The following is a 19,245-nucleotide window of genomic DNA, read 5'->3' as shown; positions in this document are numbered from 1 at the left end:
CATATGTACTGTTTTCCTGTTGTCTACTAGGTAGTTGCCGGGCACATACCTGGGCAGCCCCCTTATTATCCTGATCGTCCTCCACTGACTCTGGCTGCCACTTCTCCCCCCAATAGCCTGTTGCAGCGCCGCGGCCCCAGTCGCGCCCCATGGTTCTGCGTCTGCGGCCGGGTCTCTGCGTCTTCGTACATCTTCGTACATCTTCGTACATCTTCGTACATCTTCGTACATCTTCGTACATGCAGAAAGCATGGCGGCGCGCAGCAACGAGCAAAAGCGCAGCGCATCGCAAAGCGGCCCTTCTCTTCCCTCTTCCCACTTCCCACTTCCCACTTCCCACTTCCGCAGCTGGCCCGCGTACCTTCAGCAGTGGAGCCCGCGCATGTCCCTCGCGCGCCAGGGACGTCACCACGGGCCATTAATCTCGCAGCGCGGCCGAATCATGGCGCGGCGCTGCGCACTTATCTCTGGCCGTGGTGGTGGGCAAAGGCGAAAGTCGGAGCACTGCATGTGGGACAGGCGATGCAATTAGGTAAGGTAGAGATAAGTGCTGGGGCGCGGCCAATTGAACGATCGCACTGTGACGGCCGAGTGACGAGTCACATCTGCTAGGCTGCAATCAGCGTGCTGGAGGGCCGCAGCCTGCAGATGCGTACCGTGCGCCTTGTACAGTGCACTGTGCGATAAGGAGACTGTGGTTATCTATCCAGCCATCCCAGCTACATACATATCTTGGCTGGCGCCGACATCATTGATTTGCGAGGCTTGCAAAGGCGCGCAAAGGCTTGATGGCTGATTGAAGCTTGTTGCGCTTAGATAATCGGCCCAGCCAATGACGCGCCCGTAGCCCCTCTTTTCCTGTTGGATCCTTGCAGCCTGTTCTGCCGGAGAAGTCCCCCCGGCTCTCCCGTCCCGTTGTCATTCCAATCAGGTTTTCTCTCATGCTGCGCACTCAAACTCAATCACGCCTCCATCTGCGATAACTGCTATTCTTACCACGACGACGTGCTACTGGGTAGTGCAAGTACTTTGTACTTGGCTTCCTGAGTATAGTACCGAGGTAGTACCTTACCTGCGTAGAGACGTCGCGCAACGCTCGCTCAACAAACAGCCTGCTCCAATATGGGGAGGCGAGGCCGCCCGTCACTCAACATCACGCCAGAGGAGCGGCTCCAGCGCAGGCGATCACAGCTTGTCGCTTCTCAACGAAAGCGCAGGGCCCACAAACGGCTCCTATCCCAGCCATCTACGTCTGCCGGCGACCCGGCGGCAACATCCGAGAGGCTGGCACCGGCCATACCGACTGTGCTGCATCCCGTCCATGATGCCATGATGCTGCGGCACCGCGCGGGAGTCGCCGTGTCTCAGCACCAAGGCGTCGATGCCACAACCGCAATCGCAAACGCAAACACCACGTTGTCTCCGAGCGCTCGGTCGCCGCCGCCTGCAATTTGTCACCGGTGCGGATCGGCTCCCTTAGACATGGCCGCAATACCCGCGGCCGTGTCGCCTACTTCACCGGCAAGTCTTTTGTGGACTCGTCAACTTGGAACAGATACTTATGCGTTATCCTCTAGACTCGCGAGCCCGATGCCGCCATCATCAATATGGGCTGACGACAGACACGCAAACGAACCCGACGATGCGGGCACCGACAAAAACTCATTTACATACATAGCCAGTCATACGTCACTGTTTGGCCGCGGAGACGATTCCTTCGACTGTCTTGGTAATTCTCTGCTAAGCGAGGAACTTGAAACAACCTCGAACTGGCTGAAACGCCCCACGAACGCTCTCGCTACAGGGATAGACAACGTTTTCTTCCCAGGGCGAGCTACCTTTACCGCAGACTCACTCTGGATGCCATCGTCTCGACAGGAGGATGACCCGATGTTGACTGGCGCGACATTGTGCGGTCCAGCTCTCTGCAGCCCGATGTTGAGTAACGATGACATTGAGATTTGGACGCCGTGGACGGGAGCTAAACAGGTAGGTCTTTGTCGATCCCCTAATCGATAATCTAAAACGTACCTTGATGATGATTGATGGAACTTGTACACTTCTCAAGGCTAATGGCTAACTCTTTTTTTTTCTCTGCACCAGGCGATCCCCATGGGTTTCTGAGATTTATTTCTTGCACACGCAAGCAGCTGTCGCAAGCAATAATCGAAACCTCACATTTGCATTAGCAGTAGTCGAAGATCGACTATACAGTTTCTCGGGCAAAAAACACGCTCCACACCCCCGAGAAACAGATTCGCAGATTTGTGGAAGCATGTGATATTGGCGCATCATTATTTACAATGGAATTTAATACGGGGAGCTATTGTGGAGACAGAGCTGGACATGGTCACACATTTGGTAATCAGAAAATAAATCCGGGAACAAAGAATGAATGGAACGCCTTGATTGTCTTCATGCCCAGTACCTACATATAGGTCCTGTCGTAGAATAAGAACCTGTCATTCGCGCAAGCTGGCTATTTTTAGGGCCCCCATGACGGCTTAGATTCGGCCTACTAGTAATACACAACGGGCGTTTGCTTGGGTGCGGCACACAGTATCACAATTTGGCCCTTCGCCCATTGTGTGTGACGCTAGGGAATGGGATTTTTATTACAGCCAGCCTCTATTGGTCGAACCGCAACGCTGGAAGGATGAGAACAATGGCTTCGAACTTGAAACTTGGGCGGCTCCTTTTCCGCCGCGATTACTACCTACCCTCTTCGTGGGAGTGTCCGTGACTCAGGTTTGTCATACACATTCGTTTGAGAGCACGTGTGCCCCTTTCCTTTTGACTAAACGTGGTGGATGGGAAGAGGGCCGGATAGCTTGCGTGAGTTTTGGGATCAAGTGCCGATGCCGATGATACGCGTCCATGGTGTTGAATGTGACGCGCGCAGGTTATTGGCGAGGCAGGGCGCGATTTGGTGTTGCTTATTACTAGCACCAAGGTTGATGATGCCAAGATTGCGAGCATGCAAAACAGGCTTTTTTGCTTTCCTGCCATAGGTCTGGATGTTTTGTGAGAGGTGATGTATCATGAGTCCATTAATACACTCTACGTCTCATATCCTGTAGTTTGTCATCTCTAGGCTGTGATATCCCTAGGCGAGACATTATCAGTGCGATGGATCAGGACTCGCTTCCTTAATTTTTGCGACTGGGAGATTGAGTGGAAGGGCCCAAGGAAGGATAATAATAATACGTACCGGAGGGTGACCTTAAACACAGCGTTGCTGTAGATGATGATGTGCCGTACTGTATATCGCCTGCCCGTTGGTAGCTTGAGATGAGGCCCCTGATGTTGAACCAGCAAAACATACCGACATTACTGAACAAGAGAAACATAGTGAAGGAGAATGAGTTGTTAAAAGGTTTAATAAAATTCCTTGACTAGACTATCGCAAGTTATTATTAAATAAATAAATATACTTCTATTCATACAAGCCTCTATATCGTTCAGCCAAAAAATCTACATCTCATTCAATGCCATCTTGGCATATTCCGCGCCAAGCACCCCATTCAACCACTCTCCCGCCTCTTTGCTGAGACCGTCCCCTAGTCCAGCTCGTCTAAGCGACTCTGTCCAGTTGGTAATCTCCCATACCGAGGTCCCGTGAAACACAGAGGCATCCAGTCCGTTGATGGCGGCTCCGTCGCTGTGCTTGATGCTCATGTCTTCTATAACGCCATGTCTTGCGAAAAGATGAATGTTCAGCTTAGAATAGCGCATTAGTAATTTACATATCAACCAGATAAACAGTATAAACACTTACATCGAACGGCAGCTCTGGTCGAGGCCGGGGATCCTCCTCCGTCGGATGCGTCGAAAACGTAAATTTCGGCGTCTGGCCCCAAATCCAGCTCTTGGATTTCAGCTCCTGGTAGCCCTTTCGTATCTCATCCACCTCTAGAGCCGTGTCATCAAATTCGCCGCGGAAATGAACGTCTCCATACATGCTCTCGAATTCTCTCACCACCGCATCTTTAAACTCTTGGTTGTCCACGTCAATGTTCCTCACTGGACTGCGCACGCTGTCAACGCCACGGGCATCAATATACCCCAGCGCAGGAGACCGCAATAACCCAGAAATGCTGGCAAGGTTAGGACTTCGAAGGAGACAAGTGCCGTGATGCAGGGATCTCAAACGTGTAAGCTTGTAAGCCGAGCCAGAGATTTTATACGTCTCCATATCGGGCGCTACATCCGACGCCACATCCATGACAATATCATGCCTCTGATTGACGCGCGTGTTCGGCCTCCCCAGCGCTTTCAACGCCCGCACAACCATTTCGGCGTGCTTGTCGCGGTCGAAGCGCTCCGGCGGGCAGATGACGCTGAAGTTGACGTTGCCGGCATCGTGGAAGACGGCGCCGCCTCCGGATCTGCGGCGCACCAATTGGATGGGGGAATCGGTCCAGCTGACGCGGGAAGGCTGCTGCGCGATTTGGGTGAGGCGATTCAGGTTGACCTGGAGCCAGGGATTCTGGTTGCGGCCAAAGATGATGCTCGGGGAGTTGACGTAGAGAGTGAGGACGGTGGAGTCGGGAGGCGTGATTTGGAGGAGGCGGTGCTCGACGGAGAGGTTGAGGAAGGGGTCGTTGGAGTGGGACGTGTAGATTTGGACTTTGTTGGAGGGGTGCGAGGCTGGGGCTGTGAGAGATGAGAAGCGAGAGGCAGAGGATGGAAGTGGTGATGAGGCTGGAAGCAGTGATGCGGCTGAGGATGGAGATGGTGAACGGGTCAGTAGCCGGGCAGTGGTGGCCCTGCGGCTCGACAATTGCGGGATCCTCATTGGATGGGGGGGTGGCGATGGATGAGGAGATTCTAATTTTCTACATGCAGCTTGTTGAGGGCATCATGAATGATGTGCTGGTTGATTGGTGGGGGGTGGCATAAGTAGCTATAAAATTGAAGAAGCTGATGCTATTTTCAGTTGTTAGTTGTCGAATTCTCCATGCTAAGAGGCGGAAGCTAGCACGCTAGCAGCTGTTGAACCCGCATCTACAACCTCTTTTGAATCAATTGGGGTAAGACCCATATTCACAATGCTAAATAACTCTACTTTATATAAAATCTAGATTTTTGGAATAATATTCACCGCTCCAGGTATTGCATCACAATACCTCATCCCGCCTCTTCGTCTACATAAGATGCAGGGTAAGCTCCAAATGCATCCAGGGTCCAGCGCTAATCGCCTCGGACAAAACACGGGAGAATCCTTGCCAATGCACGTCAGATGGCCCCTCGACTCCAAAATTCAAGGAAAATTAAAAAGTAAACAAAAAAAAAAAAAAGGAGTTTATGGAGTCATTCTTCTTTTGTATAAATAATAAATAATAATAATAATAATAATAATAAAAGACAGAGAGAGAGGGAAAGAAAAGTACCAAGGAGAGGCCCAGAGCCAAGTTGGTCAAGAGTTTGAGCGACACAGGCTAATATATGCAAAATAGGTAACGATACTGTCTGTATACAGACAATGACACATACTGCTTTGGCGTCAGCTAAAGCCTACCTTACCTATAGCTAATTATAATTATATTTTACAATCGTTTATCATAGTTATATAATTACGCGAGACCTATTACACCTTCTGCCAATCCTACCACAAAATCTGACGGAAAGTTTCTCTTTTCTTCTTTGAAACAAGAAAATAGGCTACCAATGCAGTCATTTCAATTCCTTCCCTTTCTACATTTTGAATTTCTCTGTACTCGATAATAAGAACATACCTAGGTATTTACAATTCTCCATATACGATATATATATATATAGACAGCAATGCAGCGTTTGACTACGTCCATTCACATGACACGAAATAATAGTAACAATAACAGATAGCATCCGGCTATTCTGCACATCATCAAATCTGATATCCAAAAATGCTGTAGACATTACGTATATGCTTGTAACACGGTTTACCAAAACACTGCGCCAGATTTTGCATCGCTAGTATGACCAAGCGCCGAAAACACCATCCATCCATCGTCCATCCATCCCACCATAGCAGTCTTACAGAAATGCGCCATTGCCGTCATCAGTCAATAGATATCGAATAAACACGGAATGGCGCAACTAAGTGCCTGGAAATTTCATAGCGTTCTATTCACCGCCTATCCAGATTCTTGATGCTCATCAAATAATCCTCCCAGCACATCGCTGGGAATGTATTCCAGCCACCCTCCCATAAGATCCGGCTGTTGTAGCCCAAGGGCTCCAATGTCAATATCCTGGCTGTCAAACGTAATGGCGTCCATGTTGCCCATAATGGGACCCCACGGCCCATGGTAGGCCATATTCTGTGCATAATACAAGTTGTTATGTGCTCCGCCCACCGTGGCAGCAGCACTAGTCACGGCCGTCGAGTTCATCATGCTTCTTGATCCATTGACCGGAGATACGTTGTAAGCATCATATCTCCCAGACCCCTGACCCAAAGTTGCGTAACCAGCAGGCAGCTCTTCGGCTTCTTCCTTTATATCTTCAAAGCTCATTACATTGCGTGAGGCCACACCACTAACATTCATTGAGTTCGTAGTAGCATATGCCGACCGCCGGGGAGAATGTCGGATTGCCGAAATGTTTGGCTGTGGCATAGGGGGGGAAAACATTGCCCCCGCCCCTGGCATTGTAGGTCGAATAGTGTCGTAGGTTATGCTCCCTGGTGATTCACTAGCCGGTCTCGCCATGGTGTGAGAAGTGGGAGGGAATCCAGTAGGAGGTCCTGCGTTGGAGTTGAATGCCTGGTACATGAGTGTCAGGCTCGAATTCGGCGAATGGTTTGTTCCGGATAAACTGAAAGCAATCGGTGAACCGGCCATCATCTTTGGTGACGACTGCTTCTCCAGCCGAGAGAGCTGTTCGCCGATAGACGGCCGGGCTGGCGGCAGCTTAGTGCTCTCATACTCCTCCACGGTATATGTCTCACAGTCCCATTTGCCTTTTGACTTTTGATCCAAAACAGTGAGAATGTACGTCACGCCACCCCAGTATGACTGAATCTGCTGTAAGGAGTTGTAGCATTTTTGGTAGTTTTGATTCGCCGCCGAAGCGAGGAGCGAATGCCGAGATTGCTTGGTATTAGACTTAGCCTGCTGCCGGGAGCGGTTTGTGTTGGAGTTTGAGGCAGGAGGTGGTGTTCCCTCTCTGGATGATCCTTCAGACGCATTGGTGGCGCTGGATTCCATGAGAAAGGCGCATGCGGCAATGTAGATGGGTTGATTGGTGAAGGGATTACCGATGAAACTTTTTGGGTCGATGAGATCGGCAAAGGATAAGATGTCGCAAATCGTCTTTGCGCTGCTCATGCTCAGCTCACGGCTATCAGAGAGGAGCTGAAGCTCGCTTCTCAATTCACAAAAGGGGGTAAGAAGGGTTGGCTGATGCAAGATGATGAAGAGCGCGTGAAACCAAAAGTGAAGGAGGATGAAATTGGTGCCCTGGCCCATGCCAAGGTATGTCTTGAAGTTGCTGACGTTGAACTGAAGCCGTGGATCCCAGTGTTTGTACATTCTCGTCAGCCGATGTTCCATTTCAGATAGCTGATCCCATTTATCTTGGGTAAGGTCCTGGGCATTATGAAGATTGTTCAAAACATCGCACACCTGGCCGTAGAGGTTGATGATTTTGACAAAGACTGGGAACGGATTAGGCCACCCAGTCATCAAGTCATTGTTGGATTCGGGAAAAGCAAGCTCGTAATCGCCGTCTCGTATGGTTACCGGCCGCCCTGTGCCGGAAGAGATGACTCGATCCAAGATGAAGACGGACCAAAATGTGTCGATGCGTTCTTGTTCCACCTCCTTCTGCTCCTGCGGGCTGAGCGTGTCGATAGCGTCAGTTTTATGCGCTTCGGGGCTCTCTTGGTCATCATCATTGGCGCGGCTACGATGTCGGGTATACCAAGGGTCCTTCTCGCCCTGATACTGGATTCCGACGCACTTCTGAAGACCAAGATCGACTGCCATGCGTATGGCCAGACCCAAGTACATCCACAAGGCGCTATCTTGGTTGGCGCCAAAGCCTTCGTATGCCATGAGCAGGCAGGCTTGGACTGCGCCTACAGAAGGGCAAGGGAAAGTATCGACAGTGGCTTGTCTGGCTCTTTGCGCAAAGACTTGGCCCCTCTCTGTTCGGGGCATTTTGTCATTGCCACCAGTGAGTATATGGTTGTCTGAGAAGCGCGCCGCAATGGCACATACGGCATCTACCAAGATCGGCTCGACGCGCTTGTCCTTGACATGGCGCAGGAACTTTTCTTTGTTGAGAAAAGGGTAGTTGCAGCCAACATGAATGAAGAATGCGGTGACGAGTTGGATAATGAGGGGATGGACTGGGGCGGGGTTATTAGGATCATAAGACGGAATGTCTTCGCGGACAATGTCGCTATCCACGGCCGAGCCGCTGGCCATGACGCCACTGGGCGTGGACTGGAGCGAAGGGTTAGAATGCGAGCCTCCAGTAGACCGCCGCCGATCGCGTACGGAAACTACCATTTGCTTGAATCCTGGGACAATGGCCGTGGAGCCAAAGTATCGGAAATAAGGGATGCGACGGCTGGGGATAACCCGCCGGAGAGTGGGAGAGCTGGGTAGATCATCGGATGCAGCTGATGGATGAGCCTGGTGATGGCTCACCACATGATGCTGGTGATTGAATACAGGGGATTGGTGTGGGTCTATATCGTTTGGATTGCCATCGGCACCAAGTTCGATGCTTGGTGCAATGTTGGATGTTCTAGAAATCAGCGGCGGTCGTGAAACGGAAGCAGACGCTGCTGGCACATTGTCTCTTCCCGATGACGTTGGTCGAGTTTCGGACGCGGCACCAGCATGCTTCCTTGCCACAGCGCCATCGTCTTCTGCTTGGTTGAAGTCTTCGTTTGGCGCATCGTCTTCGTCGCCCGGCCTCAGTCCTGAGGGATCGATGCCATCTCTCCTATCCTCGGGATAGCCCAGGCACTGGTGTCCATTCTTGGTGCATGTCGAGCATTGCGGTCGTTCGCCGGCGCATCTTGTCTTACGCCTTCGACAGGTCAGGCACCTGTGTCGCAAGAAGAACGAAGGGCCGTTGTTAGCAGGAATGCTTGTTTATTCGTTTGCCATGTTGGTGCTGGAAGGGCATGTATCTGAAACCGCTGCATATTCGCCACCATTGCTCCAACCGGTTGAGGGGCAAACCAGGCAACATATGGGGGAGAAGAGCAGGCATGATGCGAGACAGATGGGGGACTTACGCTGCATTGATTCTGCGTCGCTTGGACGGCGGCTGGCCCTGGTTATGGACAAAGCGGATCGGGCGAGGCGGGGGACCTGAATCCGGCCGGTTGTTGAGCAGCGTGGTCATGGCTAGACCATGACGGTGATGATGCGGAGCATAAGACACATGTGCGGGCTCTGCGTCTGCGTCTGGTTTTCGAGAGAATGGGCGGGAGCGGGAGCGGCAAATGGCGGACGGTGGAGCGAGATTGGGCGCAAGTCTAGCAGTCTATGAAGCGCCGGAGAGCTTGATTTGGCGATATCGTGTCGACGAATGGAGCTTGGCGAGGTCGTGGAGGGTTGCACAGCAGACGGGAGAACGATTAGGCGTTGTTCTAAGCAGGGGATATCGACGGGCGGTGGCAGATAGCAGGAGCAAAGGTATTATTCGTAATTGAGATTATGGCATTAATTAGGGCGTGGGCACGTATGGGCGAGTAAAAATAGAAACACGAAGCTGGAAAATAGGGATATGGATATGCATATGGGTCACGACAGATTCGCTGGGCTGAAATTGTTCGTGGGATGGAGTTGGAAAGAATGGGGTCTGGTGCCATTGATGGATGTTTTGCCTGTGGGTAAAATGGGCTCTAGCACACAATACAGCGCCAAGCGGAGGCGAGTTCCAGGGCCTTTAGCACGCTCATGCACCCTGCACAGCAGCACGCTCCAGCAGTGCTAAAGTAGGTGCCTTTGGCGCGGGCCAACCGAAAACCTGCTCGGGGCGCGTGCACTGACGTACCTGCTAGTACGCAGCCAAGGTACTCCATACTCGGCGGCAGATGGGCGTCTAGCGGGAGACTCAGGTACCCGGTACCCACTGCGAGTCGCATGCTGCCGAGTTGCATCCTGTGCCGTGCCCCGGATCCGGCCAGAGACGCAGCCAACCGCAGGTCTGCAACAGCGTCTCGCTTTGGCATCACGGCTTCTAGAAGTCTTCCATCGCTTACTTGGCGTTTTATCTAGATTGGAATGGCACTTTTTCTTCTTCTTTTGACCCCAAAGCATCGATTGCAGTTGCAACTTTGACATGGTCGGACGTCAGAAATTGCACCGTCGTTGACAAGTTCCCCCGGCCCCAGCAACACATCGATGCTTGCTTGACTTGCACGATCGGCCCCCTCTATGCAAGCTAAATTATCGAGAAAAAGCTTGGCCATGCTTCGTCTCCGGATGGCGTCCTTATCTTGCGTAGCCATTCTAATGATGAACAGTTTCACAATTGACAGCAGTTCATTGGCATTTGCCTTGTCCTACCCCAGTAGTAGAACATGGCACAGGCACAGCATTTCACGCACAGCACATTCAACCCAAGCACCAAACAAGGCATTTGATAATACAAGAATTGACGCTACACAGCATCTGCCCCAACACCCGCTCTTCCGATTCCGACAGAGAAACCCCCGCATCCCGCCGGTGGGTAGCATCGAGCACCCCGGCCGCTTTGGAGGTTACAGCCTTAGCATCTGATTTGAGCGGCACTTCCATTCGACGTTGTCGTCGAAATGACCAATAACCAACACCAACCAACTTCCTAAATAGGCATCGCCAACGAAGAATGCCCAGTAAGGAAAGGCTGAGAAACGAGCAAAGCGAAGAACGATGCCTTTAGCAACTAGGTATTCTCTTGGCCCGGCCTTCAGGCTATTCTAGCCGTTAGTGGCCTGATGCTTTTCAACTAAAGCATTGTAAAGCAACATTAACTGGATTCGTACGTGTTCGTCGTGGGCTTGTGTTGACTCGGCTTCACATGCCCGCTTTTTCGTATTTTATTCTTCTGCCTAATGAACGACTAGCCTTCTTCTGCCCTTTCTTTTCTCTCTCTCTCTCTCTTTCTCTCTCTCCCTCCCTCTCTCCCTCCCCCTCCCCCTCCCCCTCTCCTTCTTATGGCAGGTGAATCTAATATCCATATACGAGACAGCAATAGCATCTACTAGCAAGTAGCAACACCACTAATAATAACACGGAGTCTATTAGCAGTAATACTAAGCACATAGCACTGCTGCTAGCTTTCCCCATGGATGTCTTTGGCACCTCTCCAGTTAAAATACTACTTGCAACAGCCGTCTCCAAACTCCATCCTGCTACTACTGCTGGGAGCTATGGCCACTGCCCACAAATCCCACGCTTTAGCAGATCGCTAATCCCTCTCTCCCAGCCTTTGGATTACGGATGCTCCGTACCGACATCGCTCAAGCTTTTTTGGCATGCAGGGCGATCCTGCACTAGACCGACTCTCCTCTCCAGGGTCAAGGGTCAATGCTGCACTTGCATTTGCTTCTCCATCTTTTTATCTGATCTTGTGACCTCCAAAATTTCCCCTAATGCTGTGGGTAGAGCAGAGCCCATAATTGCAATTACTGCCCGCAATTGCCATGCACCAACTGCAGCCTCCTTTTGACAACACGAGGGGGCTGGCAAGCCGCATGGCCCGAAACTTGGCGCTGCAACGCAAGCCATCTCGGAGTCGCAGACTTTTGCCTCCCTGCCACGCGCAAATAGATCCATGTCCGATCCCATAGTGCTTATTTCTCTTCAAATCCACTATTAGCCCTCTGCTAGTATCTGCCATCCAACCAGTCACATCTGACGGCCAGCGTAGATGCTGTCATGTTGTCCCAACATGCTTCCCACGTCGTGGCACTCGGACACAGGAAACTCTAAAACTCTATTTTTTCTAGAATAGTCCATCTCGCACAGAAATGCGCAGATAGGTACACAGTGCCTATTTTGCACTGTACTGAGACAAATAGTCCCTGCAGTCAACCAACTTCCTTTGGAGGCATACTGCAGCCGGTATATGATATATCCATGAGAATCAATTAACAGTTTAACAGTATTTATACATAATGCTTCTTCTGGTTTTGAGTCCTTTCTTGAAAAAAAAAACGCATCAGTTTCGTTTGTTTCGCTATAGGAAGGGCTCTTTGAATATTCCAACTCCCCGTCCGTCTGTCCACCGTGATAACATCTCCAACGCCTCATATGAAACTGAAGCCAGCTAGCAATGACGTAGTCCATCACCTGTTCGCCTGATTCAGCCTGTCGTAGTCTCAGGAGAGAAAAAACAAGCGAAAACTCCTTTGAAATCCGCTCCCATCCATGCCGTGGTATTAAAAGCTTTCATTATACAATCTGCAATGCGTCATCGCTCCCAAGATTCGCGCTGCTCATCGTGTCTATCCAAAGACAACCGATACCCCCATATCTTCGCTGACTCTCCTCCATAAATCCTTCTTTCGCTCATCAACATGTATTATTTCCTCTTCGATATCTTCGCCATTGTCCGCTCGTCTCCAAACTTCCTCCACTATACACCTTGCTCGCTCGATATTGGTCATTCCCTGTCGCTGCCCAACAGCCGCAAATGCTTGTCGGGACATCTCTCGGTCCACCGGATCAATCGCCTCACACGAGGCCACAAAGAGTGGCCAAAGCAGAGCGCCCATGGGTCCTTCGTTATTCACGGTTCCAATACAATGGAGAAGGCTGATGTGCGTGTGGCGTTGCACAACGGCATGCCGCCGAGAACGGCCGTAGATGGTTCGGTAAAGGTAAACAAATCCAGAATGTCGATATGCCATTGCGCTGTTTACAATGCTCTGCATACGCTTGCTGGCTGTGGTGACATTTTCTTCCTCGTTTGGCGAAGATTCCTCTGGTGGAAGAGCCCACTCCTGTAGAGCAAGCTCCACTGCAGAAGCCGTCGTCGCAAATTCCGTTCGAAGTATTGCTATGTTTGAAGCATCGCCTCGTAGCTCAGCCAAATGGAGTTCTTGCTTCAAGTCGCCTAGAGTCGAGAGTCGGTGTATAATGGGCCATAAAGAAGTAGCCATTCCAAGTAGTGCATCAGCTCCTGCGGAGACTGTAGCACCACGGCAGTCAACGGGAGGGAATGGAGCAAAATTTCCGCTGTCTGGTGCGGGCAGGATTGGGGTAGAGCCAAAGGATAGTGCTGTGATAACGTCATAGAACCGGAAGGCCTATATTTTTGATGGCCGTAGTTAGCTAACAAAAGGCTGGCGACCCCTAGGCTGCAAAAGAACTCACTCGTTCTAAGAAAACTGCGGTTGGATCAGACATTGCTTGGCTATTGTACATAATAGCTACAGCACCTCGCAGGTGTCCGTCGACGATATTAGAGCGGCCAGTTTGAACCAGCTGTATTGTATCAAGGTTAAGATAGTGCCGTGGAAGAAGCAAAGAGCAATGGCAACTTACCACCTCATAATAAATTAACAGGATGATGGCAGCTAATAATTCATTTCTTCTTGAATCACACCCCTTTGCTATCAGAGAAGACAGCCCACGGATGGCATGGTTGTGGAAGTGGATGCTCTTCTCGTTGTTTCGTACGCCTCGGTGTTCCATGTGAGCACTAGCCAGTGCAAAAACAGCGTTTAAAACAACTGGACTCTTTTGGCATAATGGTAAAACAAGCTGCTGAAACGGATTGCCTTCGTCTTCACGTAGGACAATGAGATGAGATAGCACATTGGCGAAGTGATCAATCAGCGCTCGTCTATTTGTCTGTCGAGAAAATTCGGCAAAGGCGGGCATTACAAGTTCGATGGCGGGGAAAGAAGGTGCAGTCGATGTGGAGGCGACCACTGCGAGAGAAGAATTGTGCGGGTTAGAGTTGGAAGCTTCATCGTCGATGAGGGTGATGGTTTGGTTGTCGTCATCGTCATCGGCATCGTCATGCTCCGTCTCCTGCTTTGCAGGGCTCGTGACCGCATCGAAATCCAGCCCGGTGATATCCAAACAGCCATCGTTTTCTATTGTGTTAGGGGCCCATGTCGTAAATATCTCATCCGCAACATCTTCACCGTATTTAGCTAAAGTCGGCTGCTGCATGCGGCCATCCACGGTGAGATCATTGCCGAGATATGTGTCGGAGCACCACAGAAGAGCATCTTCCCATTGCTCAAAAGACATTCGTTTCTGGGCGGCTCGAGATAGCGTATTGTTTTCCAAAACCACAGAGGAAAGTGCATTCACTGATGAGTCGTCGAAAGAATCTTGCCTCCGCCGTTGGCGCGGCTTAATAGGCTCATATATACAGCTCTGCCCATGGTCCTGGCAGCGACTGCATATAGGTCTGATTTCATCGCACTTCTTCTTCTATTACGATGGCGTTAGAGGGAATCAGGAGTAGAAACCTGCAGTAAGATGAGATGTTACCTTTTCTTTGCTATAGGAGAGCAAGAAACATGGGTGTTAGCTTTTATGCTTCTGTCTATCGACAGTAAACAGAGTCCAACTCACCAATAGTTACATCCTTCAAATCCAGTCACAACGGCAATTAGTAAAAGACCCCTATCTCATATCGCTCAAAGAGAGCGGCGAATTCGGATTTTAGCTTACCAGCTCTAGAACGGCGCTTTGGAATTTTTGGTGGAGCTAATCGAGTATACAACAACATGTCTTTGACAGCTTCGCTTAGTGGTTCTCAAGAAGATATGGCGCTGAAAAGATGGCGTAGCGAAAGTCCTCAGTAGCCCATCACCTACTCCTACAGAACTCAGAGTGGAAGAGCACTCAGAATCGAGGGTTCAGATCGGCAAAGGTTTGACAGTTTCTGAGTATTGATCCAAATGTAAAAAGAACAAACGGAACTTGGCCGTTAGCCAGAATGACACTGCCAACAAAGGAGTACAGGGCTGCTTTGCACGTGGTGATCGCCGGCAACCAGCGGCTTCGAGAGCGGATTTTTTTTGGCAGACGGGAGATGCCGAGAAAGGGGTTAAATAAGATTGTAGACGGGACGTTTGGTTGATGAAACGGTCGGAGCGGCCTAAGCGTATGGAGTAGATAAAGAGAGGAGACTTAATTGTAGATGATGGGAAAAGGTCAGCAGATTTGAAGCCGGTCTTGACATGGAGGATTAGCCGTTTCTCCAGACGCTTCCACAGTGTCCCACTTTGTTCGCCTTGAAAAAGTTACCTCACGCTATCCGTACGGTTCACCACATTCCGTGGTTTCTCAACACGGCTTAAGCCAGGTCAAGGCACCAAGTTCTCGTTGGAGGCAAAAAGTGGAGGCAGGACTAGCATGCGGGGTTGGCACAGGCAGGCCTGAAGATCGCTGTTTTAAACACAGTACGGATTCGCATGGGGAGCACCCTAGGCTGCCAAAGGTGCTTCGTACTATGGTAGGTGATTTTCTGCTATCTTGCATGGGTGAGGAGCCAGCTAAAGACGCTCAATAGAGGAGCTTTGGCTATGCTGTGCAGCCCTGTGTCTTCCGTCAGCCGAGCATTTTTTTGAACCTAGCAGAGATGTCTACTACTACTGCGAAAACGATGAATCGCAGAGACAAGCGTATTGCATTATACGCAAGACGACTTTCGCGCTCTACCTTTACTCCGCACCAAAAACGGAGGTTTGACCAGTTTTGGGATAACTGGTCACTGTGACGCCTTGGAGGCAAGAAGGGGGCAAGGTCCCTGGCGTGCCTTGGAAAATGTGAATGAAGATGGAGTCCGCCATTCGGCCTATTGCACCGTGAGAGCGGGGAAGCGGGTTGGCTAGTGAGGGCGACGAGGGTTTTTTTTTCTCCACGTTTTCGCGTCAAACTACCGAGGGCCTGGAAGCAGTCCGTGATTTCGATGTAACTGAAAAACACTGTACCTGCTGTGTAAGGAATGGAGACGGCAAGCTTCCGTACAAGTAGAAGGGTATTACTGCTGCTTTCTGCCATTATTAGCTCGAAGCTTCCAAGAGGCGCCGCAATATTGCAACATCACTTACGAGATCATGTCACGTATAGACGCTGCTCATGGATCATATGACAGGCCCTCCGCCCATACCCATGCCTGTATCCAAGGCCTTGCCAGTTCCTGGGTGGCCGCGTGTCGGCCAGGTAGCATGTTGCGCCCAGAATATATCCTGAATCCAAGGACGACGACCCGAGTCTCTCTCTGGAATCGCCATCTCAATCGTCTGTCTGCCTGTCATTGCCATCGCGCGACGTGATGCCGAGGATCATGCCTTCGTTAGGGGGTAGACTAATAGTGGATGCTAGGAAGCACTTCGGCGCCTTCATCTTGGTCTGTGACGTTTCTGATCCGTCGCCGCCACATGCCGGATCCCGGTCTAGCGCCTGCACACGGTACGTGCAAATATGTACTTCGGTCATGGAGCCCGGCTCGCTGGCTGGTCCTTCTTGATGAGTGATTCGGCATCTGATGTTCTGATCCTGGTGACATTGCAGAGTTCAGAGTGTAACTTTGCCGTGGCTCTGCTGTCGAGCCTTCTCTGATGAGCTGTGGCTTGGCCGTGCACCATCCGTCGCAAGTCGGGATTAGATAATATTCCGGCCGCTGCCTCAGGTTGTCAGATCAGGTAGCAGCACCTCACCTCGACCTCATCATGTAATCCGCAGATTTCTTACCTATGCAAATTCTTCGTATATTACATTCGTACATACGGCAGCACCACTTTTGACATTCCGTTCGTCCTTCTGGTGAACTTCCTAGAGGGGCTCCTGCAGTGATGCTGAGTGCTTAGCCCCAGCGCCCCAGCACCCCAGCGTGCCGAGCCTGTCGATACCGACTTGCAGACGGGCAGGCAGGTCTACGGGTCATGATGCTAATTTTGGCACACCCGCACCGTCGTATTATTGGCGGCCTTGTGTAGAGCTTTTGCTGCATCCAATATCCACAGCCAGTCAGGCGGGGTAGAGCACCTCCATTACAACGTCGAGATGGCACATCACGCGAGAGCCACGGGGACCACGACTTGGCAGCCAATGGCGATGGAGCGAGATGCATCCGCGCGACGGGTGCGATGGAGCGCTGCTGCCACACTGCAGATCACAGCCTCAGTGCTGAGTCCTGCAATGGAACCACCCTTCAGCGGCATCCTCTTCAAATTTTCGCCCTTGGGCACTCTCGATTGCTGGAATTAGCCGTCATCTCCACCGCCTGCCCGCGTGTTTGGCCCGTATGCAAGGGATCTTCGATCTCAAGGCGCTTATTTCGTCTGATTCACAGCTTACAGCCTCGATATTCAGCCTCGTTTGTCGCGGCAGCAGAGACTGGCATCATGTCTCTTTCATTTAATCGCGGCCCCCTCGTTACTTTTCGAGTGGACCATCAGCGCAGCGTACGGCTATATCTATAGAAGTGGCGGGGACGCTTCACTATATCCAGCAACATAAAATACGAAAGGAAACATTGGGCTCTCAGCCAAAACTATTAGAGAAACTCTTCTGTTTGAACAAATCTCGTCTTACTTATACCTTCTACTTTTGATCGCTCTCTTCAACCCGAATGAGCAACGAAATCTCATTTCATTTCACTACACTGGCCTGCTCCAGGTAGTCGTTTACGGCTACTGCTCATCACGATGCTTGCTTCTACGCCAATCTTGTACAGCGTGTTGCTGCCTGGGACCTTCTTTGGCGCAGTCGTGGGGGCTTTGGACTACAGACGGTATGATGGAGTCCACCGCGTGACGAAATCACCTCAATCTACACAACCAATCGCGGCGACAATAACAACGGCCATCAATACAAGCGTATCAACTAGTATCGCGGTCACATTTGCAACAGTGGTCGTTAGCGCCAAGAATTCAGATATTCCAATTCGTCTTAGCAGGTTGGAGGGTCGAATGAATGGCGATGGCGCCAGCCAAGCAGCCGGCACTAGCACTTCCACCTCCATCCCAGAATATGCGTCTTCAGCAGCTGAGACGGACAACAGTGGCAGCGACAGCCAGGATAGCCTGTCATCGACACAGTTGGGGGGTATAATTGGAGGAGCTGCTGCGTTTCTTGCATTAGTGGTTGCTGTGGCCTGTGTTTTGATCCGGCACATTGACAGGCTAGCTGACCAGATAGCCAAGATACCTCGATCATCCAAGTCTACCAGCACAAGGAGATCAAGACCTAAGCCAACCAGCATATCATCGTCAGATACCGATAGCAGAGATTCGCGAGAGGATTCTGTCATCGAGTCAATGCGGCGGTCATCATTACGGCGCTCACAAGCTCATCGGAAAGCTAGATCTACAGCTCGTCGTAACAACCAGCGCCGCAACGGTCTATACGTTGCTGCAGCCGGCAACCCTCAGGGAGAACGTGTCCAAGAGAACCAGGATCGTTCAACTGATATACCCCTCCGAACATTACCTCGGCCTACCATCAATCGCCGCCCTGTCCCGGCTCCAAATCCGGCGCATGCGGGCATTGTGTCGCCTGCACCAATTAATGCTATTTCTCCGAGGCTATTGAGCTCACCATCACCGGTCAGCGCCATATCCTCGGAACTCGAAGCGTGCTCGCTTGCGCAAGAATTGGCTGGAATATCATCTGCGGAAAGCCTGGCAGCAGACTCGCTCATACACTATGCCCGAGATATACCCCGAGTGATCTCCCGAGGGTTGCTGTTAGGCCGCCCCTCGCATACCAATGGATGAAGAGCATAGGTCTTCTGAGGCAGTCAGAGAATGTGTCTCCCGAGCACTTCAGTCTCGATGATGATGACGAGGAATGGCACGGATTCTACGGAGCCAGAGGCTATATGGCAGGACGAACTGGACTTGGTATAACCTATCCAGAAACCTTGGGGGAGAGTCGAGTACGGATGGGCCACGTCAGAGAGGGGAGCAATTGACATTTATGATACCACCAGCATTTCCAACCTTTTCTATTAAATACCCAGGATACGAATTTTCAGCTCATAGAGGAGGAACTCAATGGGGAGGTTTGAATATTTTTAAAACTGCATTGCGGTTGCATACGGCGCTATTTTGCATATGATACAGCGAGGCACATATTGATTTCATGCTACATACATACATATATAGTACACGGCAGGAGTATGGGAATAGCAGTAAAGCTTGTTTAAAATAGAATATAGAGAATGTAATAGATAATGTTAATGTTACACTACCAGTATTGCTCAACATTTAGCGTTTCTTCCATGATATGCTTAGGATGAAAAAATACTACCAGAGGGGCTGAACAGGCAAGAGCT

At 50.8% G+C, this 19,245-nt stretch overlaps 6 protein-coding genes across 7 annotated transcripts; 2 read left to right on the top strand and 4 right to left on the bottom strand.

Annotated features, from left to right (window-relative positions):
* Positions 1–1,590: 1,590 nt before the first annotated feature.
* Positions 1,591–2,124, top strand: TrAFT101_004781 (uncharacterized protein; the record flags this gene model as incomplete). The annotated part of the gene is made up of 2 exons (XM_024909925.1): positions 1,591–1,989; positions 2,104–2,124. 2 exons carry the CDS (start codon positions 1,591–1,593, stop codon positions 2,122–2,124), a joined length of 420 nt encoding a protein of 139 aa, XP_024759853.1.
* Positions 2,125–3,390: 1,266 nt separating this feature from the next.
* On the bottom strand, positions 3,391–4,901 carry TrAFT101_004780 (uncharacterized protein). The gene is made up of 2 exons (XM_024902600.2): positions 3,779–4,901; positions 3,391–3,720 (listed from the first exon to the last, which is right to left on the bottom strand). Exons 1-2 carry the CDS (start codon positions 4,796–4,798, stop codon positions 3,475–3,477), a joined length of 1,266 nt encoding a protein of 421 aa, XP_024759854.1. The 5' UTR covers positions 4,799–4,901; the 3' UTR covers positions 3,391–3,474.
* A 765-nt stretch (positions 4,902–5,666) lies between these two features.
* TrAFT101_004779 (uncharacterized protein) lies at positions 5,667–9,798 on the bottom strand. Of its 2 annotated transcripts, XM_024902601.2 has the most exons (2): positions 9,242–9,798; positions 5,667–9,048 (listed from the first exon to the last, which is right to left on the bottom strand). In XM_024902601.2, exons 1-2 carry the CDS (start codon positions 9,349–9,351, stop codon positions 6,120–6,122), a joined length of 3,039 nt encoding a protein of 1,012 aa, XP_024759855.1. In that variant the 5' UTR covers positions 9,352–9,798; the 3' UTR covers positions 5,667–6,119. The 2 variants fall into 2 exon arrangements, with proteins under 2 accessions (XP_024759855.1, XP_065983392.1); XM_066127281.1 differs by lacking the exon at positions 9,242–9,798 and having other exon boundaries at positions 5,667–9,219.
* Positions 9,799–11,278: 1,480 nt separating this feature from the next.
* Positions 11,279–14,542, bottom strand: TrAFT101_004778 (uncharacterized protein). The gene is made up of 5 exons (XM_024900375.2): positions 14,532–14,542; positions 14,448–14,457; positions 13,485–14,387; positions 13,314–13,424; positions 11,279–13,246 (listed from the first exon to the last, which is right to left on the bottom strand). The coding sequence occupies exons 3-5, from the start codon at positions 14,199–14,201 to the stop codon at positions 12,443–12,445; spliced, it is 1,632 nt and encodes a 543-aa protein (XP_024759856.2). The 5' UTR covers positions 14,202–14,387; positions 14,448–14,457; positions 14,532–14,542; the 3' UTR covers positions 11,279–12,442.
* On the bottom strand, positions 14,532–16,565 carry TrAFT101_004777 (uncharacterized protein). The gene is made up of 4 exons (XM_066127280.1): positions 16,016–16,565; positions 15,210–15,958; positions 14,631–15,136; positions 14,532–14,544 (listed from the first exon to the last, which is right to left on the bottom strand). Exon 1 carries the CDS (start codon positions 16,401–16,403, stop codon positions 16,200–16,202), a length of 204 nt encoding a protein of 67 aa, XP_065983391.1. The 5' UTR covers positions 16,404–16,565; the 3' UTR covers positions 14,532–14,544; positions 14,631–15,136; positions 15,210–15,958; positions 16,016–16,199.
* Positions 16,566–17,189: 624 nt separating this feature from the next.
* Positions 17,190–19,163, top strand: TrAFT101_004776 (uncharacterized protein). The gene has a single exon (XM_024908311.2). The coding sequence runs from the start codon at positions 17,615–17,617 to the stop codon at positions 18,683–18,685; it is 1,071 nt and encodes a 356-aa protein (XP_024759857.2). The 5' UTR covers positions 17,190–17,614; the 3' UTR covers positions 18,686–19,163.
* The last annotated feature ends 82 nt before the right edge of the window (positions 19,164–19,245 follow it).

The sequence above is a fragment of the Trichoderma asperellum genome, chromosome 3, assembly GCF_020647865.1.
Source record: "Trichoderma asperellum chromosome 3, complete sequence".
NCBI classification, from domain to species: domain Eukaryota; kingdom Fungi; phylum Ascomycota; class Sordariomycetes; order Hypocreales; family Hypocreaceae; genus Trichoderma; species Trichoderma asperellum.
Note: the sequence above shows the minus strand (reverse complement) of the source record. Positions and strands in the feature narration are given on the sequence as shown.